Below are 20283 nucleotides of genomic sequence, written 5' to 3'. Positions count from 1 at the left end.
GGATGCTGCCTGAACTGTTGTGCTTTTCCAGCACCACACTCTCGACTGGGTTTCAATCTGACTGTCTTAGCAGGGATGGAGTTTGTAGCTCCGTGCACAATATATCGCAGCAGGATAGGGACTGGAGTAAATAACTTAGACACCTGTTTTATACAGGCTGGCTGGTCTTGTTGGAAGAGGTGGGGATATCGAGGAGATGGATGGGACTGCTCTAGGTTACCGATCACCCATCCAGGGGAGGCACTTGGCTTTCCCACTAGTCCAAAAAGCCATTGCAAAAACAGAAGAGTAGCCAGATTTTGCACCAGGATTGAATTTTGAATGCAGCCAGGGTACGTAGGACCGAAAGCGGACACACAAGCATGACTCTGCCTTGCTCTCCACATAAATATTTTGGGAGCTCAAAATCCAATCTAGCCACCTTTCTGAAGATATGCCACCATGCGTAAGCTTCGCTCAGTGTAGCGCATGGGGAGGATCCAAACAGTGATACGGAGAACATTGTAATTTATTAGCCATCCTTATGTTGAGATGGTGAGATTTCTCCTTTGAGATAATACAATAGTAAAAGTTTCTTTCAGTACATAAGAAACAAACGACAGGCAAAAGTAGACATTGGGCCACTTCAAACTGATGCAGGGAGCCTAGTGATGGGAGATAAGGAAATAGCAGGAGAACTTAACAAGTACTTTGCGTCAGTTTTCACAGTGGAAGACATGAGTAATATCCCAACAATTAAAGGGTGTCACGGGGCTGAGTTGAGTATGGTTGCCATTACGAAAGAGATAGTGCTAGAAAAGTTAAAAAGTCTTAAAATTGATAAATCTCCTGGCCCCGATGGGATACACCCTAGAGTTCTGAGAGAGGTTGCTGAGGAAATAGCAGAGGCATTGGTTGAGATCTTTCAAGAGTCACTGGAGTCAGGAAAGGTCCCGGACGATTGGAAGATGGCTGTCGTAACCCCCTTGTTCAAGAAAGGATCAAGGCAAAAGATGGAAAATTATAGGCCAATCAGCTTAACCTCGGTTGTTGGTAAAATTCTAGAATCCATCATTAAGGATGAGGGTTCTAAATTCTTGGAAGAGCAGAGTCTGATTAGAACAAGTCAACATGGATTTAGTAAAGGGAGGTCATGCCTGACAAACCTGTTGGAATTTTTTGAAGAGGTAACAAGTAGGTTAGACCAGGGGAACCCAGTGGATGTGGTCTATCTGGACTTTCAAAAGGCCTTTGATAAGGTGCCACACGGGAGACTGCTGAGCAAGGTGAGGGCCCATGGTGTTCGAGGTGAGCTGCTGGGATGGATTGAGGATTGGCTATCTAACAGAAGGCAGAGAGTTGGGATAAAAGGTTCTTTTTCAGAATGGCAGCCGGTGACGAGCGGTGTCCTGCAGGGTTCGGTGCTGGGGCCACAGCTGTTCGCATTATATATTAATGATTTGGATGAGGGAACCGGGGGCATTCTAGCGAAGTTTGCCGATGATACAAAGTTAGGTAGACAGGCAGGTAGTACTGAGGAAGTGGGGAGGCTACAGAAGGATCTAGACAGGTTGGGAGAGTGGTCCAGGAAATGGCTGATGGAATTTAACGTGAGCAAGTGCGAGGTCTTGCACTTTGGCAAAAAGAATATAGGAATGGACTACTTTCTAAATGGTGAGAAACTTAATAAAGCCAAAGCACAAAGGGATCTGGGAGTGCTAGTCGAGGATTCTCTAAAGGTAAACATGCAGGTTGAGTCTGTGATTAAGAAAGCGAATGCAATGTTGTCTCTTATCTCAAGAGGGTTGGAATATAAAAGCAGAGATGTACTACTAAGACTTTATAAAGCTCTGGTTAGGCCCCATTTGGAGTACTGTGTCCAGTTTTGGTCCCCACACCTCAGGAAGGACATACTGGCACTGGAACGTGTCCAGCGGAGATTCACACGGATGATCCCTGGAATGACAGGTCTAGCATATGAGGAACGGCTGAGGATACTGGGATTGTATTCGTTGGAGTTTAGAAGATTAAGGGGAGATCTAATAGAGACGTACAAAATAATACATGGCTTTGAAAAGGTGGATGCTAGAAAATTGTTTCTGTTAGGCGAGGAGACTAGGACCCGTGGACACAGCCTTAGAATTAGAGGGGGTCATTTCAGAACGGAAATGCGGAGACATTTCTTCAGCCAGAGAGTGGTGGGCCTGTGGAATTCATTGCCACGGAGTGCAGTGGAAGCCGGGACGCTAAATGTCTTCAAGGCCGAGATTGATAGGTTCTTGTTGTCTAGAGGAATTAAGGGCTACGGGGAGAACGCTGGCAAGTGGAGCTGAAATGCGCATCAGCCATGATTGAATGGCGGAGTGGACTCGATGGGCCGAATGGCCTTACTTCCACTCCTATGTCTTATGGTCTAACCCTTTTCCTGGTGTTCCCACAAAAATGTGCTCAGTCAGGAATTACAAAATTCTGGGGCACATTAAGTGCAAACAGTAATATGCATCCAAGTCACGGAAGAGTTTGATTTGGTGATTTTCCTTAAAGGCCACTGTCTTTGTTCGCATGGGTAAGGGTTGAATGGGTGCCAGTGTTGGAAGGAATGGATGCCATGTCCAGTGATGGCGCTAACAGTAATAAGGCAAACTGGTCCTGTAGTTTGAGTGTTGTTGTGGCTTCATCCTTCTAGGAAAGCATTCTCCAGCAGATTGCTAGCATGAGCATTGTAGACGATGTGCAGTCTTAAGAGGAGTCAGGAAATGAACCATTCATTTCAGAGTTCTGTACTTCTACCCTGCTCTTGTCACCATGGTTATACTGACTGTTGGTCAATGGTATAAGCTAACCAACAATGATCCCAATCTGCAGGAAACCCAGTGAACAATATCTTAAGACTGGGGATCTCCTTTGAATCCTCCCACTTCCTCCAGACCAAAGGGGTAGCCATGGGCACATGTATGGGCCCCAGCTATGCCTGTCTCTTTGTTGGCTACATAGAACAGTTGATCTTCCGTAATTACACCGGCACCACTCCCCACCTCTTCCTCCGCTACAATGATGACTGCATTGGCGCCACCTCGTGCTCCTGCGAGGAGGTTGAGCAATTCATCAACTTCACCAACACATTCCACCCTGACCTTAAATTTACCTGGACTATCTCTGACACCTCGCTCCCCGTCCTGGACCTCTCCATCTCCATTAGTGACGACCGAGTTGACACTGACATTTTTTACAAACCCACTGACTCCCATAGCTATCTGGATTACACCTCTTCCCACCCTATCTCTTGCAAAAATGCCATCCCGTATTCCCAATTTCTCCGCCTCCGCCGTATCTGCTCCCAGGAGGACAAGTTCCACCATAGGACACACCAGATGGCCTCCTTCTTTAGAGACCGCAATTTCCCTTCCCACGTGGTTAAAGATGCCCTCCAACGCATCTCGTCCACATCCCGCACCTCTGCCCTCAGACCCCACCCCTCCAACCGTAACAAGGACAGAACGCCCCTGGTGCTCACCTTCCACCCTACAAACCTTCGCATCAACCAAATCATCCGCCGACATTTCCGCCACCTCCAAAAAGACCCCACCACCAGGGATATATTTCCCTCCCCACCCCTTTCCGCCTTCCGCAAAGACCGTTCCCTCCGTGACTACCTGGTCAGGTCCACACCCCCCTACGACCCACCCTCCCATTCTGGCACTTTCCCCTGCCACCGCAGGAACTGTAAAACCTGTGCCCACACCTCCTCCCTCACCTCTATCCAAGGCCCTAAAGGAGCCTTCCACATCCATCAAAGTTTCACCTGCACATCCACCAATATCATTTATTGTATCCGTTGCTCCCGATGTGGTCTCCTCTACATTGGGGAGACTGGACGCCTCCTCGCAGAGCGCTTTAGGGAACATCTCCGAGACACCCGCACCAATCACCAAACCGCCCCGTGGCCTAACATTTCAACTCCCCCCCCCCCCCCCCACCCCCACTCTGCCGAGGACATGGAGGTCCTGGGCCTCCTTCACCGCCGCTCCCTCACCACCAGACGCCTGGAGGAAGAACGCCTCATCTTCCACCTCGGAACACTTCAACCCCAGGGCATCAATGTGGACTTCAACAGCTTCCTCATTTCCCCTTCCCCCACCTCATCCTAGTTTCAAACTTGCAGCTCAGTTACTGTCTCCTTGACTTGTCCGACCTGCCTATCTTCTTTTCCACCTATTCACTCCACCCTCTCCTCCTTGACCTATCACCATCTCCTCCCCCACTCACCCATTGTACTCTATGCTACTCTCTCCCCACCCCCACCCTCCTCTAGCTTATCTCTCCATGCTTCAGGCTCACTGCCTTTATTCCTGATGAAGGGCTTTTGCCCGAAACGTTGATTTCGCTGCTCGTTGGATGCTGCCTGAACTGCTGTGCTCTTCCAGCACCACTAATCCAATATCTTGATCAAGATGTCTTGTTCAAATTGCTGGCATTTACATATTGCCATTGTTACCTGCCAAGTATCAATGGAAACTGAACGCTACTTGAATCCTGATGTAGTTTGATTCGGGCTGCTTTACTCTTGGAAATGAACTTTGTGAAGCACTAAAACAGATATTAGCCAATGTCTCAGCTCTTGACTTTCTGGCAGGAAGTCAAAGCTGAAAACAGTTACATGATAAAAACACACAAATGGTCCAGTCTGAACTAGGACTTACCAAATACACCTTGTATTTATTTACATAATGCTATAATCCCCACTGATATTAATACTGGACCAGTCACATCCCATAGTAAATGTGGTTTGATGGATCAATCGTTTAACTTTTGCAGTTGCTTATCATAGTGGTTAATGACAAACATATTCAAATAAGGCTGCCAATTTCTTTTTGAAACAAAAGAACACAAGCTCATTGGACAAAAGAAAAAAATAACTACGTAAAGACAGTTTGGAAAGACCTTAACACAAATTGAAACTTTGTTACTGTTTATCAGCAACTATTAGCTATTCAAATTCCACAGAAGTATTACACTTATTGCAACTCTTTTCTTTCTTAACTGACAACCCAGTTTTCTCTCAGATCAGAGGCAGTTTTAAGATTTTGTTCCAATTCTCTTTCTTGACTGCTGGCACAAATCACTTTTCGGTTCTGACACCTTGAAACTTGTACATAAACTCCCTCAGCTCAGAGACTTCACAAACTAAAATTCTTTTCGTAAAAAGGACTACTCACCTGAACCGAAAACTTGATTCATCAGCTGGGTAAAAAAAAAGTTCTCCCTTCTCAAGTGAACTTCCAATTCTTCGGAAGTCAAAACCCACAATAATGTCTGCAATCTGTTTTTTTTTAAGCCCCCTCCACCCCAAATCTGTCATAAACTCAGTAGTGTAAACATTCCATCAATTAAAACTACTGTTATCCTGACTGAATTGCAGGTTTTCTTGAAAATTATGTTTGACCTTTAAAAATAAGCAATTACCTCTGAACTGAGTCAAAAACATCTTTAAAATCCAAGTTCCAAAAATTATAAACAAATTTTTTTCAAAAGGTTTCTAACACTGGAAGGTATCCCAGGTTGCTCGAGGGATATAACAAACCGATTTAAGAAAAAAGACACCAAGCCAAAGGTGGGTGACTGTCAGAGTTGTCTGTGGGTGAAGAGATTTGAGGCAGCAATTTCCAGTCAGAATCATGGCCTTCATACTCATGACGACCAGATAAGATAAATGATGTGCTTCAAAGAAATCTTACTGGGAAAGAGCAAACTTGTTATTTAGTAAAACGTAGAAAGGAAAGTCTGTTCCCACCATAATCAAAAAGTGTAAGTAAGTGCCATTACAGATTATATATGTAGGTTTACTGAAATTATAAAGTGCAACTAACTAACATCCTTTAGATAAATGGCTGTAAAAATTAGAGAGAGGTCCCCATCCCATCACCAAGAGAGTTTAAAGAATGAATGGTATAAACACCAGATAACATAAACTAAGGATATAAACAGATAACCGCGTGAAAGGACACCGAAAGGGGGGTGCAATTGCAAAACATTACGACCATGGGAAAATAAACAATCGCAGTTTCACAGGGTACCAAACAGCACACACTTCGTATGATGCAGCTGGCAAACATCTGGGGAGGGGCATAACAGTCAGAGGGGAAGTGGCAAGCGCTGATGTCAATGTTGCATGTAGCCATTGTAATGTGGAACGTTTAAATATCCTGTGCCTTATTGGGAGAGGGGCAGTGTCTTGGAGTCTGTTTCCAGTGACATCTTTCAACCTGTGTGATGAGCAGCATTGAATAAAGATAGATTTATGCTGGACTCTGAACAAAGACTCTTTAAAATCTCCCTACAACAGTGACTAAAATGTTGGTCAAAAAGATTGTTTAAAGGGCATCTTAAACAAAGAGTTAGAATTCGAGCGCTCTAGGAAAGGTATTGTCAGATTTAAAGAGTCTAGATTTCGGAATGCTGTATGGTTTGCAGCTATGCCAAGGAAGTGGAGGATGCTCCAGAGTTCACTGTCTAAAGAGTTCAGAATGAGAACTGCAGACAGCTACAGGTCTAGGTAGACATGATGTTAGAGAGGTTGCGCATGAAGGAGGATTAGAATCGATCATTGAGTTTAGCGCTGATGAGTTACCAGAATCTGGTGGAGATTACATAGAGGACCACACAGATTAGATTAGATTAGATTACTTACAGTGTGGAAACAGGCCCTTCGGCCCAACAAGTCCACACCGCCCCGCCGAAGCGTAACCCACCCATACCCCTACATCTACATTTACCCCTTACCTAACACTATGGGCAATTTAGCATGGCCAATTCACCTGGCCTGCACATCTTTTGGACTGTGGGAGGAAACCGGAGCACCCGGAGGAAACCCACGCAGACACGGGGAGAACGTGCAAACTCCACACAGTCAGTCGCTTGAGGCGGGAATTGAACCCGGGTCTCAGGCGCTGTGAGAGACCCAATCTCTCATGGCCAATTGTTCATGTTCTGTACCTTCAGTCACCTACAATGTTTATCCTTAAATTGAGGCATAACCTGTGCTACAATTAACAAATCCAGAAGACATTGGAGCAGAATTAGGCTATTCAGCCCATCAAGGCTGATGTTTCCCAATCCTATTCTCCTGTCTTCATCCTGTAACCTTTGAGCCCCTTACTAATCAAGGGCCTGTATCTTAAATAAACTCATGCAATGACTTGCCCTCCTCAGCACTCTGGAAGGCAATGAGTTCCACAGATTCACCACCCTCTGGCTGAAGAAATTCCTCCTCAACTCAGCTCTAAAAGGGTCATCCCTTCACTCTGAGGCTGTGCCCTGGTGTCCTCCTATTAGTGGAAGCATCTGGATAGTGTGGACATGGAGTCATCATAGCATTCTGTAGGTTTCAATGAAATTCCCCCCTCACCCTTTCAAACTCCATACACAGACTCAGAATACTCAACCACTCCTTGTATAACGAGCCTTTCATCCCCAGGATCATTTCTGTAAGCTTCATCTGCACCTCCTCCAACGTCAGTACAACCTTCCTCAGGTATGGGACCCGATACAATATTCCAAACGTGGTCTGACTATAGCCTTACACTGCTATGGCTGTATGTTGCTGCTCTTGTATTCTAGCCCTCTTGAAATGAATACTGACATTGCATTTGCCTTCCAGAGATATTCTGTCAGATGACTAAAGCTTGGTGAGATAATTTTCCAAATTCTTCTGTCCAGTCATCCCTATGCACTTTTAAATACTTATCCAATATCCAATTTCTATTTCAATAGAAAGGAACTGCCAAATAAACATGCACATTAACCTGAACTAGGACTTCAAATGCCCTTTTACACTTTAGATTTCCAAAGCCGTCCCTTGTTTAGAAAATAGTCTACACCTCCATTCTTTCCAAAGTGCATAACCTCACACTTTCCCACATTATATTTCGTCTGCCACATCCTTGCCCCACTCTCCTTGCTCGTCCAAGTCCTTCTGCAGTCTCCCCACTTCCTCAACAGTATCTGTCTCTCCAGCTATCTTTGCATCAGCTGCAAACTTAATGCTCTCAGTTCCTTCATCCAGATCATTAATGCATAACGTGAACAGTTGTGGCCCCAATATGGACCCCTAAAACTCCACTCATCACCATTGCCATTCTGAAAAAAAAACAACACTTATATTTCCACTCTGCCTCTGCCAGTCAGTCAAATCCTCTAAACAATGCAGTCCATTGACACCACAAGCTTTTATTCTATTGAGCAGTCTCCTGTGAGGCACCTTGTCAAATGTCTTCTGTAAATCCAAATAGACTATGTGCATTGGCTCTTCTTTGTCGAAATTGCTTGTTACCTCCTCAAAAGAATTCAAACAGATTCGTCAGGCATGACCTCCCCTTAAAGCTATGCTGACTCAGCCCCATTTCACCAGACACTTTCAAGTAGTCTGCAAACTCATCCATAATGGACTCAAATCTTACCAATGACCAAAGTCAGGCTAACCGGCCTATAATTTCCAGTCTTCTGCCTCCGTCCCGAAATGCCGCCTGACTTGCTGTGTTCTTCCAGCCTCCTGCCTGTCTACTCCCTCCCTTCTTAAACAGGGGTGTTACATTGTCCATTTTCCAGTCCTCTGGGACCTTCTCTGACTCCAAAGATCCACACCAATGCCTTTAACTTAAAATATCCAAAGGCACTTTACAGAAGCATTATAAACAAAGTGACACTGAGTCACAGAGATATTCGGTCAGATGATTAAAGCTTGGTGAGATAATTTTCCATCTTTTTCTGTCCACAGTCATCCCTGTGCACTTTTAAATACTTATCCAATGTCCAATTTCTATTTCAATCTAAAAGGAGTTTCATTTTTCCAAGACTCTCAATATATTCATTTCTCACAGCAGGCAGCAACTTAGTGTATCCACCCCATATCTCTCTTGCCACAATATCCTTCTTGAAATGCAGAGTTCAAAACTAGCAGTTCAGTTGCATTCATATGAGGTTTCCTCCACTGGTTGGACTGAACATGTTCTGAGGAGTTCCTGTAACTTGACCAAGTTATTCTCGATAGGGGTCAAACTGGAATGAATGACAGTAGCATGCATATGAAAGCTGAGCCAATGTCTGCAAATAATGCTACTGAAGAGCAACAGCACGGTGTAAAGACTGGGGGGTCATCCATTCAAGACTGAAGTGAGAAGCATTTTCAGACAATATTGAGTGCCTCTGGGACTCTTCTTGAAAACATGTTGAAAGCAGAATCCTCAAATATTTTGAAGGCAGGTGTAGATAGATTCTGGATAATCAGTTTTTTGGTTTTGGGGGTGGGGAAAGAGTGCATGGGAGAGAGGAGAGAAAGAGCAATTCAAGTAGGCAGGAATGAGGAACTATCAGATCAGCCATGATCTTATTGAATGGTGAAAGTGGCAAGAGGGGACTATTCCCGATCCCAATTCATATGCTCCTCTGTAACAGGTACACAAGAATGGAGGAAGGTTTGAGGGGTTCTGTGGAGCATGTAAAGAAATGGCCCTGGTGGTGGATATGTGAAAGTGCAACCATGAATTCAGTACCACAATGCTAGGTAAAGCAGAGGAGGCTGGAATGTTAGGAATGGTCAGCCATGTCAATGCTGTGCATCATGTGAGGAGGGCAAAGACATAACTCAGGAGGGCGAGATTCTTTTGTTCTGGTCTAAGTTGAAGACAAATTCTTTGATTGATAGCCTTGACAAATATGTGACCATTGAGATCTTTAGTCCACATGTTTAACCACTTCTGAGAGGAGGAACAGAACAGAATATTACTAAAACACTGACAGAGACTGCAGAACGTTGCAATGCTGAGGGATCTGGTGACCCTGTCTATGAATCATTAAAGCACATGGGTAGAACAAATAAGAGGTTTTTACTTTATACAGCAAATTGTTCTCCATTCCCAACTGATGTCAAGAACAGACAAGAAAATCATGACAAAAGTTCACTGTGATTCAATAATTCAAGTCAGGTGATCTGGTCGTGGTCTTAACTTCACTTTCCTCTCTGCCCTATCACTCTCCACATCCCACCCTCACATAACCTTGACTCTCTTATCAAAAAGATGTCTAAACTAGCCTCGAATAAATTCACTGCCCCAGAATTCCAGCGTGGATGTTCAACAGAGTTTTGTGGAGGGGAGGCTGCATAATACCTCTTTGAAAGTGCAGGGACCATGAACTGGTAGTTGAGCCAACTGAAAAATCAAAATATCAAGGTACTAGAGAGGGGCGTTTGGGGGAGGGGAGAAGACAGCCATATGGACATCAAGGTTTGTAAATGTAGGAATGGAGTGCTGGAGACAGACCAGACAAGGACTGGAAAAGTTGGGAAGCAAGTTTGTTGGAAATAGAAGGATAGTTGTGGACTGGCTTGCAAATCTGATGGCCACCAGTTTGGGGAACTACATGCAACCAGCAGCCTCAACATTACGGACTTTTAATTTTAATAGTCTTGTTGAGTGGTAAGCGGAGTGTCCTGGAAATTTAAACTAGTGCAGTAACCCCGTCATTAAAATACCAGCGGGCTGTGATTATGTTGGAGTCCAACTTAATCCTAGAGATCAGTACTGTTTGTTTTTTGCCTCTATTGCTGGTTGGAACAGCTCTCATTTGAAACAAGAGCTCACATTTGTAGATACATTGCAAAGCCTACATAACCTAGTCAGTAACAATTGGGCAATGTGATAACATTACACAAAAATACATAACAATTAAAACAAAGAGAAGCCATTCATTCTGTGCAGTTTGCGTTTCTGTACACTCTCCATGGGAGCAAATAGTCTATAATCACATGCATCCACCCAGTTCCCTTTTCACCTTCACTCAAATATCCAATCCCATCCTCAACAGTGAGGAGGTTGCTGCCTCAAAATTTAACCCTGGAGTGAAACCACAGTCTCATGTGTGTACTTGAAGAGATTGTAATCTGCATTGTTCAGATGAAATATCCAGTTTCCTACTCTCTGTTTGTATTAGTACTGCCTCACCATGAAGGCAGCAGACCAAGTTGTGCTGCACCCTTTCGAAGGCATCAAAAATCCTACTTACAGTGTGGAGTCCAAAGACAAAATTTAATATTCACTCCCACAGTGAGGGTTGGTGGAAGTGGGAATCCCGCAATCTTCTTACCTCCATCCCAATTAATTCAGTGTTGGGACAGCATGTGGAGAACCTTCCCACCTTAGGTCAACTGGAGTTCAAGTGACAATATCATTTAAGGATCTCATATCACCAGCGTGTTGCTTGCAGGGTCAAAGGCAGTCCATGCTTACTTGAAGGACATGCATCAGGACTGGGGTGTTGCTGAACACCAGTCTATTGCTTACTCCATTTGCTCATCCACACCGCTACCTCCCCCCCCCCCCCACCTCAACTTGACCCCCTTCCTCACTTTCCCCTACTTCTCTAGCGTTGTTAATTCCTCAAAGATTTGAGGTTTACCAAACATGATCATTGCTCTACAAATCAACATTAGTTATTTCTAACATTTTAATTTTGATGCAAATAGATGATCATTTCACCCTTTAAAATATCTTAATATTTTCCCACTTAGAATTACCAAAATTAGCTCCTGTTTTAAAAAAAAATTACCATACTTTCTGCTTTTAAAAGAATATTTCACTGGAGTGTTCGAATCGTGTGTCAAAATTCTTTATCCACTTCATCTTCCATAGCTCACTCATCTTTCTGAAAATCTCTCATTCAGATATCTTAATTTTTGCGCTGACATTTTCCTCCTTGGTGGTTAGATCTGAAACTTCATGACAAACTACATTCCTGGCCATATTTGGCTCAAATGCGAACCTTTCTCTAACTCAAAGTCTCCGTTTTTGCCAGTTTACCCATTTTCCAATTGGGTAAGAAGTCCTGCTCACCTTTTCAGTGGTTCGGTTTTTCTCCCCCCCCTCCATGTTTCATCCAAATATTCCAGAATAATAATGTTGGTATTCCTATTTTTCTCTAATCAAACTGCTGATTTTCTCTTCTATTTTCTTTCTACAATATGGAGATTGGGAATACATTCCTAATCACGTCACAAGTCATATTAAAGTTCTGACCTCCCACCATATTAAATCATTTACATCAAGCCCTTCTATTGAAGATATCCCTCACTGTAGTTATGCCATCTCCTTGTTAATCTTTTCTATTCCCCTCAAATATACCATAATCTGGATTTATTTTCCTTTAACATTAAACCTAGATACTCCAAGATCATTACTTCTGATGGTTCCACTGGGCTGGTGTCAATCTACCTGACAGTAACTATCAACTCCACTAAAAATCTGGTGTCAGCTTGGATTACTGATTAGATGGAAAACTAACTTCAGTTGCTTCTTTGCTAAAGCTAAACTGACCACTACATGACCTACAGTGGAGTTGATTAGTTCAGTTGGCTGGGCAGGTGGTGATGCAGAATGATACTAATAGCATGGGATCCTGTACCAGCTGACGTTACTATTAAGGTTCCACTTTCTCAACCGCTCCTTTTGCTTGAGGTGTGGTGACCCTCAGGCTAATCCACCAGCTTCTAATGACAACACAGCCCTATGGTTCACTGGGTTTATTGCTGCTTAACCTTTACATGAACTGAAGGTGCAAATCTTGTCGTCTACTCTGCACCTCATTTACAAGCCTCACCAAGCTATTCAAATTCTGCATGGGAGATTTGATCTGTCCTGGAATGTTACCAAAACAAAACTGATATCACTCCAGACATGTGCAGCCAAATATTCACCTCCCATAGATATTCAAGGGGACTCTCTGGAAAACGCTGAGCACCTTCTAGACTTTGACAGCGACCTAAATCAAAAGGTCACCATTGATGAAGTCAGCAGCAATAAATCAGCCTGCTTACAAACTACTCCAGCAAGCGTTTGACCAGAAAATCAAAAGTCCGAGTGTTCACATTGCCACAGTCCTGAAAGGCAGTGTAACGTTGGCTGCGTGTCACGAAGGTACAAGAGAAATTTCAATAGCAATGCCTTTGCAGCAAGTTCCAAATTCAATGGTGATGACCATTGACCAAATGCTCGCGTCCTTGTAGAACCTCCAAAAGCACTCGGAAAATTCCTGCTTGACCAACCACGACGGACTGAACATTGTGTCCAGATAACATAGAAGCATTTCCCCCTGCCAGGTCCTGTTTTTCTCACTCTCAAATGCCCAGTGCTCAAGGAAGAAGAAATATGCTTTAAATATGCTTTGAAGCCCGACAGCGTTGACATTAATTACTGGAAACAGCTTGTTCCCAAGTATTAAAATGGCGACAACCTATACATTAAAGCTGCATCACAGAATCCAAATGGCTTAGCGATAAAATCAAAAGTCACTTGACACCAGGTTATAGTCCAACAGGTTTATTTGAAATGACAAGCAGCACTCTGGAAGCTTCTGTATTTAAATACATTTGTTGGACTGTAACCTGTTGTTGTGACTTCTGACTTTGTCCAGCCCAGTCCAACACCAGCATCTCCACATTTTATTGAGAAGGCAAAGCAACAGTAGGGAAGAAAACAAATCCTGCATTCCGGAACCCATTATTATGCGTCATGTACCCAAAAGATCTACAAATCAAGGATGGGCCAATCATATTAAAGACCATAGAAGAAATGTGTGCCTGAATGGACTTATCATTGAATTGAGGGACAGTTAATTAAGACTTGCTCCATTCACTACCCACACACTCTCTATTGTAATAAAAGCATTTAAGTTTGGCATTTTTCTTTAATGCTGCTCCTTCTCCCATGGATTTTGCTTTGTGCTAACCTAGTGTTGTAAGGTTTTCTTTTAAAATTTAAAGTCCAGTTGACTATATTTCTCTGCTCTAAGTTCCTCTTACAAAGTTGGGTTTCTGTCGAAAAGGGTGGCGCAGGTCAGGCAGCATCTGAGGAGCAGGAGAATTGAAATTTCAGGCAGAAGTCCTTCATCAGGAAGGTTTTTCTACAGGAATATTAGCCACATCGGTATCTTCCTTCTCCATTAGCTCATTTTATTTGGCTGCATTTTGCCTTCCATCTACTTTGGGCGGCATTGTGGCTCAGTGGTTACCACTGCTGCCTCACAGCATCAGGGTCCCAGGTTTGATTCCAGCCTCAGGTGACTGTGTGAAGTTTGCACATTCTCTGCGTGGGATTCCCCTGGGTGCTCCAATTTCCTCCCACACTTCAAAGATGTGCAGGTTAGATGAATTGGCCGTGCTAAATTGCCCGTAGTGTTAGGTGCATTAGTCAGAGGGAAATGGGTCTGGGATGGGTTCCTCTTCGGAGAGTCAGTGTGGACTGGTTGGGCCAAAGGCCTGTTTCTGCACTGTAGAGAATCTAATCTATTCACTTTCCCCTAGTTTAAACTTCGCAGTCTCTTAAATAAATGAATTACAATTACGTTGGTATCCTCCCTGTTGATGCAACCCATTCTTCTGGGATAAGTGGAGCCAATCCAGAACCGGTCCTAACATTCAAGGCACAATCCCTTCTCTCCATCTAAATCCTTAAACCATGTCCTTCCTGTTCTGAATGGGTGCTGGAGATACTCGTGAAGTCATGACCCTAAATGGGACTCATCTCCTAAATTAATGAGTCATAGAGCTGTAAAGCATGGAAACAGACCGTTTAACCCAACTCAACCCAGATATCCTAAATTAATCGAGTCCCATTTGCCAGCATTTGGCCAATATCCCTCATAAACCTTTACTATTCATATAGCCATCCAGTTGCCTTTTAAATGTTGTAATTGTATCAGCCTCCGTCCACATACGCACCACCTTCTGCGTGAAAACGTTGCCCCTCAGGTCCCTTTTAATTCTTTCCCCTCTCACTTTAAATCTATGCCCTCTAGTTTTGGAACCTGTCTCATTCCTTATTTTTGGCATCTTACATGGATAGTTATATGGGGACACTCTCCTCATTTCAGTTTTTCCAGGCCATTTGATGTTTGTCTCAAACCTAGATACCCCTTGCAGCAAGTGACACACAGGGGTGGGATGCTCCATGGGGCAGTGAAACTTAAAGAGTAGGAGTGACATTTTCTTTCCTTGTCTACCACTGCACTTCATCTTTCAGGTGCACATTTGGAAGGATGCAAATATATTGGAGAGAGAGAGTGTAGAGAGGATTATGAGGATAAAGTAAGGACTGCAGATGCTGGAGATCAGAGCTGAAAATGTGTTGCTGGAAAAGCGCAGCAGGTCAGGCAGCATCCAAGGAACAGGAGAATCGACGTTTCGGGCACAAGATTCCTGAAGAAGGGCTTGTGCCCGAAACATCGATTCTCCTGTTCCTTGGATGCTGCCTGACCTGCTGCGCTTTTCCAGCAACACATTTTCAACCCAGGATTATGAGGTTTCCAAGAATTAAGAACTTCAATTATGAAGAAAGATTGGAGAAGTTAGGACTGCTCTCCTAGGAGAGGAGAAGGCAGAGAGCAGATTTGAAAGTGATTTTGAAAATTATGAGGGGCTTGTCCGAAAAGAAAATTTCTTCCTACTTGTGAAAGAATCGCGAGAATGAGGAGGTATGGATTTAAGGAAATTGGCAAAAACAATAAGAACAAACTTCTTCAGTGGGACTAGTGCCCTCGCAAATGGAATAGCTCCAGCTGTAGGGAGGGTTTTAAACTAAGTGGGTGGATAAGAAAAAAGTAGTTTCTGGATATATAAGCCTCCAAAACAGAGATATCAGCATTGTCGGGTAGTTATTTAGATAACGATATCAGAATGTGACAGCAAGGGACAAAGATATTTAAAGCAGCATATAGAGTCAAAGGGGAATGAAAATAGTAAAAAGGCATAATTAAATGGCTCTTTCTTTAAATGTACGTAATATTCAGAATAAAATAAATTAATGCCGAAAGCATTAATGGGTATGACCGGGATCAACACTGGGGCCACATTGTTTACAATAACTATTAAGGAAGTGGATGATGGAAATGAATATACTATTGCCAAAAATGTAGATAACAAAAATAGAAGCAGTGGTAAGGGATGTCACAGAGTCTACAGAGGGATACAGACATGTAATGTGAATGGGAAACCTTGGCATATGGAATATGTAAAAGTGAGGTCAGGCATTTTGGCAGGATTGGATTATTATTTAAACAGTGAAAGATGCTGAAAACTACAGTCCAGAGGGATTTGGGAGTTCTCATCCATGAATCACAAAACGCTGGCATACAAATTCAGTGAGTAGTAGGGAAGGATTGATGGCCTTTATTTCAAAAATGAAATGAAGTATAAAATTAGAAAGACAAATTGCTGGAAAAGCACAGCAAGTCTGGTAGCATCTGTGAAGAGAAAGCAGAATTAATGTTTCAGGTCCAATGACCCTTCTCAGAAACACTGCTGTCTCTTCACAGATGCTGCTCAACCTGCTCGGTTTTTTTGTTCAGCAATTTCTGTTATTTCTGATTTTCATCATCCACAGTTTTTTTTAAAATGTAAAGTTAAGGTGGCCTTTTTAAAACTAATCAAGGCATGAGTCAGACTACAGCTGGAAAACTGTGTAGTGTTTTGGTCCCCTTGTCCAAGTGGAGATAACTGGCATTGGAGACAATTCATTAGCTCAATCCCAGGCATGGAGGGGTTCTCTCATGTAGGAAGAGTTGAGCATGTTAGCCTTACAGGATTTGTTTTATTCCATTCATTTGTGGGATGTGGGTATGACTGACTGGGCCAGCATTTATTGCCCATCCCAAGTTCCCTCTGAGAAGGTGACGGTGTGCTGCCTTCTTGAACCATTCAATCCACCTGCTGTGGGTAGACCCACCTTGCTATTAGGAAGGGAATTCCATGATTTTGACAGTGATATATTTCCAAGTCAGATTGGTGAATGGCTTGGAGGGAACTTGAAGGTGGTGGTCTTCCCATGTATCTACTACCCTTGTCCTTCGGGATGAAGTGGTTGTGGGTTTCGAAGGTGCTGTCTGAGGATTTTTGGTGAAACTCACTGAAGTTTAGAAGAATGAGACACCTTATTGAAACACAAGATTCTTAGAGTCTTGACAGATGCTGAGATAATTGTTCACTTGTGAAAGAGTCTATGACTGGCAGACATTATCTCAGGGTAACAGTCTTATGCCTCTCCCATAAGGGAGAGGCATAAGACTGTTACGCTGAGATAATGTCCGCCAGTCTTAGACCCTTATGGGAGAGGCAAGGGAGGATTTCTGAGGGTAATGAATCTGTAGAATTAATTACTTCAGAGGGTGGCAAACTGCAGCGAGGCAATTGTAAGTTGAGGAGAATAGCCAGGAAAGTAGTTAAGGATTATTAGAACAGCCACCATCGCAATGAGCAGCCTTGATGACACAATTGGTTTACCTCTACACCTACAGCAAATGGTCTTCATTCAGCAAGTGGTTAGGGTGTGGAATGCACTGCCTGCCAGTATGGTGGAGGCAAGTTTAATTGAAGCATTCAAAAATATTTTAGACTTATTAAGTCTTAGGAAGAATGCGCAGAGTCCCAGGAACGAGGAGACAACAGGAACACGGCCCTAAGGAGCAAATTACTGCAGATGCTGCAATCTGTATGAAAACAAAATAAACACTGGAAATCATAGCAGGGCAGGCAGCATCCATGTAGAGATAGCAAACTAACATTGAGTTTGGATTACTCTTCATGGTACGAAGTAAACTGCTCATTTAGAAAGGGCTGGTGCAGATACAGTGGGTTTAATGGCCTCATCTTGCTCAGCAACAACATTGAGATTTCAAGTCTATGCTGTTACGTGCTGCCACCTGCAGTTCTGTGAATGTTTTGCAGATCAAGTATAGAATATACACATTCTGGCTCATTAGTGTTCCTGTATTATACCAGACATGCATTAAGATTCTTGTGGTGCAATGCTAGTGTCCCAACTTCTGAGCCAGGACAGCTGGGTTCATGCCCTACCTGCTCTAGGAGGTGTACAATAACATCTCTGAACAGATTGGTTTGAAAATATCTGCAAGAAATGCATTATTTACCTAGGCATGTTGATGACTGAACACAAATTATAAAGGGAGGTCACACCGCTAGAGTTGTCTGGAAGAAAATGATTGAACACCAACAAGTACACACCCCAGCAACTAGCTGGACCAGTTCTGACTTTTAAAAAAAATGTGCCAACTATTCTTCTGCGGCTCTCCCGCCACAGTACTTATGAACCAGATGCAGAAACACAACTTGTGCATGCTGGTTCTAAATTAACCAGCTGGACAATCAGAATATATCTTTGAAAGAATTGTATTAAGGAGAATGTAAAAGTCAATATACACACACACAACTCTTTGAAGTGGCAGCACAGATATGACGGGCAAATGGACTCCTCCTTTGTTTTTGGAGTCATGGAGTGAATAGCACTCCAAATCCAATCTGCATTCCCTTCATTCCAGCACAAGACGACATCTGATAAATACAGCAAAAACATGGTTTTTTCCCCCTGGGGTGTGGGGGAGGGGTAGGTGTTTGGACTCTCATGACAGGAAGCTTGTGATCTCTCCCATCACAGTGAGGGAGAATGGGAAAAGAAAATTTACAAAGCGCCAAAATACGATCCAGGCAGGGGTGCTGGTCACTGGCCATCCTTATAGGGCGTTTAATGAAAGGAAACGACACATTGTAAAACACAGGCACGCAAAGCGAAGCAGAATTCTCGTACACGGAATGTCCCAACATTATCCCTGAAACTAGCTGAGTGTGCCAAACAGTGGAACTGCACACTAACCAAGCTTTCACGAAGTCTCTACTGCACTGATGAGAAACGCTGGTATCCTAACACCCCTCCAAGCACACCACATTTCCACGCTGCGAAAGAGAGTAGAGCGACTTTAAAAACAAACCATTCACAGGACATAGGGCTTTGCTGGCTGGGACCAGCACTTGCCCATCTCCTGTTGCCCTGGAGAAGGCAAGAGGGAGCCGCGTTCTTGAACCGCCAGAGTCCATTCGGCCCTGATCATAGGATCTTTTTAACCTGGGACAACTTCGGGGGGGTGGGGAAATGAGAGAGAAAGCACCATATCTGGGTTGGACTCCAACTGACAGTGAGATAACATATTTCACACAACATGACCCAGAGGGATAAAAAACTAATAATTCAGCTTGCAGGGTACAGAAAATATCAATGATTTTACTAGGCTTGTTATCGTTGGAATATTCCACACTGTTTCCTTTGAACTGATAAATGTTAAACCAAAAAGCTCATCATTATTGTCCCACCAACCCAGCCCCTGCGTTCATTTAAATACTTTTGTTTAAAAAAACCTACCATTCTCCACTCCATTGCAGTCCTGCATCTCGGATCCCTCTCGCCAGACTAAGTGTGATTTTGAAAAGATATGTCAACAGAACAGGAATCCACTCTGAAAATGTGCGGGTTTGAAGTTTTCCCAAGTGCCAGCGATGGGAAGGGAAGACCAACCGTGCTTTTGCAAAGCCTGCACACACACACACACAGCCTCTCACTCACTGCCAGCGTTGTACCTTGTGATGGAGAGTCAGCCCGCCCCTCCTGGCCGCTCGGCCCCTCCTCGCCTGTCTATCACCCACTCGCCACGTTCTAAAAGGCACCACACCTGCCCCCGCCCTGCACCTTTCAAAGACAGCGGGAGAACAGATTAAACACAGAAGCAGAATTGCACCAATTGTTAAAAAATGAAGTGTAAGGAATATTTACTTGGCCGTGCAAAGGTCTGTCCTTTAGCCCAGAGGCGAACCCGGCGAGCGGCGAAATAAGATTTCATTGTGATTAATCCAACATCGTCTGTCTTCTCAATGCCTATTGTCAGCTAGGATATTAACAACGCACAATTTAACAGCAGCGTAGGACAGTAAAAATAATGCGGACACTGTCAATAACTTGTGTATTTTTTTCACCACTGAAGGGATGTAGGTATCTCTGTCCATTCTTATTTGCACCTGGGAAGGTGGTGAGCTACCTGCTCGCTCCCCCTCAGTCCTGAGGTGTTCCAGACAGTCAGTTCCTGCGATAGTGAAAGAGAGGGCGACATAGTTCCAAGGCTGAATGTGATAGAACCCCCTGGTTATACTCAAACCCTGACAATTCACAGGACTCGCTGCAAGAGTTCAATGGAAATATTCTCAACGTTAAAGATACCTTTCTGAAATGAGAAGTAATGTTTGCACCACCTTTGCTTTTTACAAAGCTGTATCTGGGTCCAGAACACTATTTCTCATTCAAGCTAATCTGAACACCCCTCAACCCAACTTGGAAATATAAGGGCATCTCCTGCCTGGAAAGAACATGAGAAACAGAAGTCGGGGCAATTGGGTCTGTCGGTTTGAGAGGCTGGATGAGG

The 20283-nt window shown here is 43.6% G+C and overlaps 1 protein-coding gene across 1 annotated transcript in view; it reads right to left on the bottom strand.

Moving 5' to 3' along the window:
* plcd1a (phospholipase C, delta 1a) overlaps positions 1–19435 on the bottom strand; it is a 92747-nt gene extending 73312 nt beyond the window's left edge. The window contains exon 1 of the mRNA XM_072576373.1: positions 19233–19435. Within this exon, the coding sequence (XP_072432474.1) occupies positions 19233–19260 (28 nt within the window). The 5' untranslated portion in view covers positions 19261–19435. The remainder of the gene's footprint in view (positions 1–19232) is intronic.
* Between the last annotated feature and the right edge of the window lie 848 nt (positions 19436–20283).

This window comes from Chiloscyllium punctatum, chromosome 8 (assembly GCF_047496795.1).
Source record: "Chiloscyllium punctatum isolate Juve2018m chromosome 8, sChiPun1.3, whole genome shotgun sequence".
Lineage (NCBI taxonomy): Eukaryota > Metazoa > Chordata > Chondrichthyes > Orectolobiformes > Hemiscylliidae > Chiloscyllium > Chiloscyllium punctatum.
The sequence above is the reverse complement of the archived record's forward strand: the minus strand, read 5'-3'. Positions and strand labels throughout refer to the sequence as shown.